This window comes from Psammomys obesus, unplaced genomic scaffold, assembly GCF_907164565.1.
Source record: "Psammomys obesus unplaced genomic scaffold, mPsaObe1.curated_primary_1811, whole genome shotgun sequence".
In the NCBI taxonomy this organism is placed as follows: domain Eukaryota; kingdom Metazoa; phylum Chordata; class Mammalia; order Rodentia; family Muridae; genus Psammomys; species Psammomys obesus.
Window position 1 is genome coordinate 12,249,122 of NW_026585580.1, and position 8,598 is coordinate 12,257,719.

General features: G+C 50.7%; 1 protein-coding gene across 1 annotated transcript; it reads left to right on the forward strand.

Moving 5' to 3' along the window:
* Positions 1 to 439: 439 nt before the first annotated feature.
* Positions 440 to 7,452, forward strand: LOC129677586 (cryptic protein-like). Its single transcript, XM_055608237.1, has 8 exons — positions 440 to 780; positions 1,229 to 1,278; positions 1,364 to 1,534; positions 2,124 to 2,238; positions 2,327 to 2,436; positions 5,749 to 6,131; positions 6,718 to 6,919; positions 7,329 to 7,452. Exons 1-6 carry the CDS (start codon positions 728 to 730, stop codon positions 5,862 to 5,864), a joined length of 615 nt encoding a protein of 204 aa, XP_055464212.1. The 5' UTR covers positions 440 to 727; the 3' UTR covers positions 5,865 to 6,131; positions 6,718 to 6,919; positions 7,329 to 7,452.
* Positions 7,453 to 8,598: the final 1,146 nt, after the last annotated feature.

Genomic DNA, 8,598 nt, shown 5'->3' on the forward strand with positions numbered 1-8,598 from the left:
AGCTCTGACAGAAAGGAGGAAGAAGTCACCCAGAGAGCGCTGTGCAGGGCAGAGGAGGGCAGAGGAGGGCAGAGGGCAGAGTCTCCATGTGTGGAAGCAGATACCCCCCTCCCCCAAGGATGCCGAGCCTGCAGGGTCCCTCTTTGCCTTCCTGCTCAGCAGCAGGACATATGGAAGCATCCTCAGCTGCTATGTCCCACTGCCCAGCTCCCCTCTCTAACTGAGCCCTTCAAATCTCTCAGTCCAAGGGCTATACAATAGAAAGTCTCTGCTTCTATCTCTTGCCAAAGCTCTTTGGTCATGTTGGGGTGCCAGCCTTTTCAGTTTCTTGTTTGTTTTCTGGTGAGGTTGGGGGGGGGGGCTGTTGCCTTAGTTCCTCTTGGTTGACATCAGGGATTGGCCACCCTGCTGTTGTCATCACTGTAAATAGCACCGGGGAGGCAGGCAGCCTGTTTCCTCCTCCTCCTCAGCCAGGACTCTCTAGGGGACCGCACTTCAAGGCTGAATGGCACAGCAGCCCTGACCTGAGGGGTCTTCAGCACCTGGACTCTCACAGCTCTTCCTTCAGCCCTGAGGTCTCCTGCTCCAGGCAGAGGACAGGGACACCCCCTCTTGCAAGCTTGTGCATTCCGTGACTGCTCTAGGGACTGCAAGATCTGGAGTAAACATCCCTCCAGGGCCAGGGCACTGAGTTTCAGCTTTTGTGACCATCGATCCCCAAGCACAGATGAGATGGGATTCAACAATCCCAGCTGCTGGTTTGAAAAGGCACCACACCAGGTAAGGACATAAGTCCCACAGGAAGTGAGGCTAGGGGGTTAGAAGCCTCAGGCTGTTTTTTTGTTTTTGTTTTTTTAATCTTAGTCCTCATTGGACTTGATATGCTGAGGTGGGTGGGTAGGGAGGTGTCCCTTCTTTGAGAAGTAGGGGAGGAGGACAGGGAGGGAGAGAGGGTTGGGCCTGGAGGAGAGGAGGGAGGGGGCTACAACAGGGATGTAAAATGAATAAATAAAAATTGAAATAAAAAGAGAAAGAGAGCAAGAAAAAGAAACCTCTCTAAACTGCGATGGCATTTTAAAAATCTACAAAATGCTACAATGATTGCAGATGCTTGGAATTTTTATTAAGTTATAAACGTGCTATATTTTGTACATTATGATTGACGTGTGAATTTTGCTTATGCTGAGTGTACACTTGAATCTTCAATGATTTCTTTTAAATATTCTAGGACTCTGTTCCTGATGACTATAGCATTACAGATCATCCAAATGGGAAACAGTAGGTAACTTTTTATCAGTTCTAAGGCGTAGAATGTCCTTTTCTCGGTCATTATTAGTCTCTTAAACGTTGTTGTCCTTCAAAGGCTCCCGGAGCAAACAAGACGGTGCCAGCGTTGAAGTCAGCAATATCCTATCTTCAAAGCTCTCGGGGACGCCACTGGACGGGACCCTGACTAATTCCAGTAGAGAGAACGGCAGCCAGCAGGGGTGGCGCCCACGAGATTCCCCTCCCCACGCCAGGACTTTTGGAGAGAGTAAGTGTTGGGTCTGTCAGTGGATCCCCAGTGCTGGGACTGGACAAACAAGTGGTGAAAATCAGGGTGGAAAGGGAACACCGCCAAGAGCATCTTTTCACCTTCAAGTTTAATTAAAAAAAAAAAGTGCAAAGGAAATTTTAATGACGCGAACTCTGCAGTTTCACGGTTGCATTGGCAAACGCAGCAGCTTTGCTCTGTAACCAGGACAACAGGCTTCTCCCTGACGGCCAGGCAGCTCCAGCACGCCCAGGGGTTCCGGGCGGGGCTGGGGACATCACACCCACGGGTGGTCCCGCCTGGGGGGCCTGTGGTTAATCACTGTCCACAGATTCACAGGCCGACTTTAGCGGAGGAAGGGGGAGAAAGCGAGAGAAGAAACAACTTGGAGGGTGTCAAGGGCTGTCCCGGACCCCGCCCACATTCCTGCTAGCTTGTTGTTCAGCCTCCGACTAAAGAGTGGGATTTACCTAGCAAACACACCCAGCAGGCATGGTCCCCTCCCAGGCTGTGGTGCCCCGCCCTCCGAGGGAGGGGACTTGCCAGACTCCTGAGGCCAGCACCGCTGATGACCCAGGTCACCCCGCAGGTGTGGTCCCTGGGTCCCGCTGCTGCCACAATGGAGGCACCTGCGTTCTGGGCAGTTTCTGCGTGTGCCCCGAGCACTTCACGGGCCGCTACTGCGAGCACGACCAGAGGCGCAGGTGGGTGGAGCACAAGTGGGCTGGGCGGGAACTGGCCCGGGAGGGAGGGGCACACTGACAGGAAGCTGACCTGCCCTGGCCTTTGCAGAGACTGTGGCGCCCTGGGGCATGGCGCCTGGACCTTGCACGGCTGCCGCCTCTGCAGGTGCATCTTCTCAGCCCTGTACTGTCTTCCACGCCAAACGTTTGGCCACTGTGGTAAGTGCACCCTCCCCACCCGCACGCCACCCCCAACCCCGCCCCCAACACACTTCTACCGCACACACGTGTACACTTGTGTCTTTGTTGTTAGTGGTTGGCACACCACTCCACAGAAGGTCTGCGTGTGCCAGGAAACATTGAAATGAGCAAATTAGATCCATGCACCGCTCAACAAGGCTCCAGCCATTTTGAGGCCGCCGCGAACTTATTATCGTTATTTAGTTTCCTTGGAGGGACTTGCTGGATCCACGGTGGTTTGCGAGCAGCGTCCCAGAGCCTTGGGGGTCCCAGGGGCTGCAAGGTGCAGAGCAGAGTTAACCGGAGGCTAAGTGAGCTGAGTAGGTCACTGGTGGCGTCCAAACACTGGGGCCACGAGGACAGCACGGAGCAGGAAGGGAGGGGCTGCCGCATTTCAAGCTGGTGTGCCACAGCCTTCCTTCCCTAAACAGGAGCGGGTTTGGACTTCCAGGGGAGGCATAGCCAGTGAAGGCTGACCCTTCAGCCCAGTGCCGCCGCGCCCCCGCCCCCCTCGCTCGCCCACCCCACCTCTGTCACTCCCGGGTGATTTAGCTGTGCACGGTGCCCAACGAACACTGAATGAAATGAAATCCCGGAGCCTTGTTCATGCCTCTGAACCCCTCCACCAGACGTCCCTTCCTCCTCCGCCCCGGGCCGTTCAGTCAGGACCGGCAGTATCAGAGCAGGGCCCCAGCTGCACTGCCTGCCCCGACCCTCTGGGTGACAGCAACAGGGGGTGCCATCTCCAGCTGATGTCTGTGGGATAAGAAGGGCCATCCCTGCGGTTGTGCTGACTGGATTCTTAATCAGTGTGTTCCGGACACTCACCTCATTGGCTTCCATTACAGTTCATGAATCGGCCATCCGTGGCCTCTCCATCTGAGGACAGTGAAACTCAGTGAGGAAAACTCTCACTGGTGTCACTCCTGTGCCTCTCCTGTAAGAGTAATTCTCAGCATGAAAAGAATGGCTTCTTGTGTGATAGTTTTATTCATAACGTTGAGAAGTGGCCACGCTTTAAAGTCAATCCCAAATAAGCGTAAGAAGGTGTTTGAGATCCCTTCATAATAGGTCACTGATGGCTTTGAAGGCAACATGAAAAACGACATTTGTGATAATTATACTGTGAAAAGAAATATCTACAGGTGGGAAGGGGCACAAAGGGATATCATCCTACAAAGTTAGGCCTTCCCCCAGCAGCCCTCAGGCTAAGATTCTCCAACAGCCACTCTGACTGGGTGCTCCCAGAGAAAGAAAAAAAGCTTCCCCCTAGCTCAGGCTAGAGCAGCCCTCAAGAATGAACAATTAGTGATCCCGAGCACCAACTCCTGAAGGGCTGGCAGTGGGACTTATCACTAGAGCCCTTGATTAGCGCGTGCCAGGCCCTGAGTTCCATCTTCAGAAATGCAAAAAATTGACTATCGTGTAGCTCGGTGATAGCCCGAGTAGCACTCATATTTAGGTATTTAGAACATTCTAAACCCTGGGTCCAGCCTCTAGCAACAAACATGGGGGAAAGAGGGAACTGCTGGTGTGGAAATCCGAACATGAGATGGACCCAGGCAGAGCAGCTACAATTTTACTTTTCTCTTTACAATAATTTTTTAAAAAAATTTGTGTGTGCCTGTGTGCCTCTGTGTGCATGTCATGTACGTGCAGATGTCCATGAAGGCAGAAGAGGGCTTGAGGAACCGGAGCTAGGAGGTTTTGGCCACCAGACATGAATGCTGGGAACAGAACTCTGGTCCTCTGCTAGAGCAGCAAGCACTCCTATCCTTGGAGCCACCTTCTGGCCCTCAGCTTTTTTCCTTTAAACAGCACCTCTGGCAACAATTAAAAGAAAACCAACCAACAAGTACATGAATAAATAAGTGGGTAGACCCAGCCCCTGGATGAAGCTCTGAGCTTGTGGTGTATACCCAGGATTTCATTCAACCATCCCAGACCTGCTCCGTGGGAGGCGTTGCTTTGATGGGCATGGCTCTTGTGGTGTAAGGACAGAAGCAGGGGACACTGGACTCAGGGGGCCTTCTGACAGAGGCTGTGGACTGTGGATTTCAGAAACGCTGAGTCCGTGTCTCACCCTGAGCTGGAATGCTTCCCTCAGCACAGAAGCTTCTAACACCTCCAAGAGTGAAAGATAAGTTGATCCTGTTGTTTGTTCAGCAAGAGAAGTGCTCAGACAGGCAGCAAGTTGTCAAACTTGGCTTCATTTCTTTCTTTTTCGCATATGTGCAAAAGTAACAGGCGTGGGTGGCAAAGGTCTCTGGCATGCCCCCAAATCTAGAAGACCTTTTGATAAATATAACATCTCAGGTGCCAGTAATAAGTTTTCCGCTAGGAGCAGGAATTTTTTTTTCCCTTACCATGGCAAAGAATAGTGGAGGTTCACAGAAGAAGAACTGAAGTAGATTTTAATAAACATACTATTAATAAAAACTTTTTTTTTCAAGACAGGGTTTCTCTGTGTAGCCCTGGATGTCCTGGAACATGAACTAATAGAGATCCACCTGCCTCTGCCTCCGAAGTGCTGGGATTAAAGGCGTGCGCCACCACTGCCTGGCCTAGCTTTCATCTAAATGTACAGTGGACACTCTAATTTTTTTCTTTCTAATCTCAAGCAATCACCTTGCAAGCACACCCCATAGTGGTCTCGGGTCCAGATTGGGGCCCTAGACTCACAGAGCCTGCTGAAACTGTGCACTTGAACTTGCAGTTTGTGTGTAAGAATCAACTGCCTAAGGGACCTGAATCTTCCCCTGTGGGCTCCATTCTCTCAGAGAAGGTGACCCCGTGTGATTGACCCTGTCCTCCCCTGATGCTATGTGCCGGGGTCTATGCATGACCAGGTTCTATGCCAGGGAACTCCATCAATCTCGAGTCTCCCTCCTCCCCTTCCTTCTCCTTGTCTGCCTCCTCTCCCCCTCCTCCAGTCCTCCTCCTCTTTTGAGACATACAGGATATCACTGTATCTCTCTGGCTAGCCTGGAACCCACCTGCCTCTGCATCCCAAGAGCTGGGATTAAAGATGTGTACCACCACACCTGACACCAACAATTTCTGTTTGTTTGTGTCTCAAAAAAAAAAAATGTGCCTGAAGAATGACAACCAAGGTTGACCTTTGGCCTCCACAAGCATGCAGATACCTTACACACACGAGGAGGGCAGGGTCCCAACCCTTAGAGGGGCTGAGTTCAGAGCCAGGCAGAGGAGGGCTTTAGTGAGAATGGGTTCAGGCATCATTCTGTTGCTGCAGCCATGCACTGTATGTGTTCCCGTGTTCTTTTCTAGATCTGAAAGGCTTCCTCTCTTCAGGGGCCACAAGGGGATCAAGCGCAAGCAGTGCTCTGAGCCTCCTGTTCCTGCTGCTTGGCCTCCTCCTGCTGGGTGTGGCTGGTGAAGGCTGAGGCTCCGAGTGCCATGACAGAACCCCCTCCTGGGGCAGCAAGGAGTCACCCGTGATTGCACGTGGCAGGACAGTGTCCTCGTGGGCGGTGGGCATCTGCTTCAGTGTTCTATGTTGTAAATAACTGAGTGGCTGAGCTCTGCTGGATCCTTGTGCTGTGCAATAAACATATTCAGCGCTGAGCCCTCCTTGCTTGCTGAACCTCTTTCAAGGTCCCCAGTAGAGCCAAACCTGAAAGCAAGAGAGAGCCTGGCCTGTTCAACTCAGGGTATGTGCTGAGCGGGCTTGAATAAGACCCCCAAACTAGCCGCCCCCCCTCAGGTAACAGCCTCGGAGCAGTCTGGACCCTCACTTGTGGGCCTCACTGCTGAGGTTCCCTGCCACCCACTGTTCACTGTCAGTCTCTCTACTGACCTCTCCCCACGAGAGAGGGACACTGAGCCCTGAATACTGCTCTGGGGTTGGCAAACACCCAACAGCCTTAAACATGTGCAGGTGTTGAAAGGAAGATGGGAAGGGCCGGGAGCAAGTGTCCTGGCACGTGACTCCTGCTCGTTAGCAGTAATCAGACCACTAAGGGGATCTGATTTCCACAGCATCTTCCTAAAATATGTGCACATGTAAAATGAGTTTAAATGGAGTTAATATACTGTAGAGGGGGACACCCCAACTACACATTATGATAACAAATAAAACCCTCAGTACCAGAAACAGGTTACAGCTTTTGAGTTGTTAGTCGATAGGATCCCATAAACATCCCCAAACATCCCAGGCTATGGCCAGCGCTATTGATTAGCACCTGCAAGTTGACCGTAAGGCCCAGTTGCTGAAAATACCACATTCGTGTTTCACAGAATATGGAAACATCTAGCTGGCGCTCAACTGGAAACTTCATCCCTCCTGACCAATGCTCACAGTGCTAGAAGGTCATACACGCTACTGGAAGAGGAAAGTGATCACCAGTCTCACCCAGCTGTGGACCCTGTAAAGAATAACGGCCTGCCTAACAAGACATGAAACCCTCTGGTTGGCAATTGTGGCAACAACGTCACAGAAGTAACCAACCACTTTTCTTAAATTGGTTCAAGAACCAGAGACTCAATAGGCCATAAGCCCTAAGGCCATAAGCCCTAAGTCCTACTATTCTTATTCTGCTAAGTGGCTATAGCAATAAAACTATACCAAGTCATAGTGCCCCGTTGTTATACTCACAGGTCAGTTCACTGCTCAGACTTTACCAGAACAGCTTCTTCTTGCAGTCGATGGCAATTAACCCAGAGACCCACAACTAGACAGCACACAGAGAGGAAGAGACCTTGGAATGCTTAATCTTGGCTGGGATGCCTACATCTCACCCCTCCTTCAAGGCTCAGGGGTCCATGTGGAAGAGAAGGCAGAGCTACTGTAAGAGCTAGGGGTGGGAGAAGGGGGATGACTTCAAGGACACAGCATTTTTTTTTTTCAGATACAACTGGACAGATGACTATATGAGCTCATTGAGACCGACAGCATGCATAAAGTCTGCACATGATCAACCCAGACAAAATCCCAGCATGGAGGAGGAGGTATAGGCATGAAGTCCCGTCCCTGGGCAGGGAGCTGGTAGCAATTTAGAGCCGCTGGGAGATAGAAAGTCAATTTTCTTCAACGATGCTAGGTATGTCAGCCGCACTCAAGGGCGGCCTCACACTCGGGAAGTAGTTCATCAACACAAGCTAGACTATGGTTTTGGTTTTTGTTATACACACACACACACTGAGAGAGGGAGCATGAAATTGGGTAGGTAGGGAGGTGAGGGAGGATCTAGGAAGAATTGGGGAAAGAGAACAAACATGATAAAATATATTGTGTGAAGTTCTCATAGGGTAAACAAGAACATTATAAAATGATCTTCAAATTAAAAAAAAAAAGCATGGTTTCAGAGAGCCCCTTAGGTCCAGTGCTAACACTGCTCCTAGAAGGCCCTGAGAGGCAAGAAGAGCCTGGGAGGCCATTGTGTGAGGCTATGAAGGCTGAGGTGGAGACCTCAATATATTTGAGATGCCAGAGCTGTGAGATATCTGCCAAAGAGAGCTTCATGGAGGGAGCAGAACCAGCCAAAGAAGGTTGCACGCTGTAGAATTAAAAGCTGGATGAGCCAAGCCATCGAAAGCCTTTGGAATCAGAGATGTTGGCCATGGAGGCACAGAGTCTGGATTTTCTCTGCTGGAATTTAGTCTTGCTTTGGTCCTGTATTTCCTCACTATGCTAGTTCAACACTGTGGAATTTCTTCACTTTACTGTTCCTCACTATGGGGATGGTAGTGTGTATTCTGCGCTACTGTCTGTTGACAGTACACAGTGTTAGGATATATTAAAAACGGCACTCATATACAACAGATCTGATACAGAGGAGTTTGATTTGGGGGAGGGGAAAGAAAAGGGAGTTAAGGCCTGAGCAAGCCATGAGAGCAGAGAGACAGAGAGAAAGGGGTGGGGAAGGGTGCCCAGGAAAGGGGGAGAAACCAAGGCAGAGAGAACAAGAAAGCAAAAAAGTGGTGTGTTGGTCTTTTTATATCTCTTTCGAAGCTGAACCAGGTGCCAGGTGCATCTGCCACACATCTGGCCGGCGACACATGATGACATCATAGGTTACCAGGCAACCGAGAAACAGGCTGCCTACATGCTAACACACAGTTTGATGTTTTTCATTTTAGAAGGGGTTATAGTTGAGCGACTGCCTTGAATCTCAGAAG

Bases quoted from the DNA above. Each gene is read 5' to 3' on its own strand.
- LOC129677586 (XM_055608237.1), top strand. From the start codon at position 728: ATGAGATGGGATTCAACAATCCCAGCTGCTGGTTTGAAAAGGCACCAC. The intron at 781-1,228 runs GTAAGGACATAA...TAAATATTCTAG, and splicing joins TTGAAAAGGCACCACACCAG to GACTCTGTTCCTGATGACTA. The intron at 2,437-5,748 runs GTAAGTGCACCC...GTTCTTTTCTAG, and splicing joins CCAAACGTTTGGCCACTGTG to ATCTGAAAGGCTTCCTCTCT.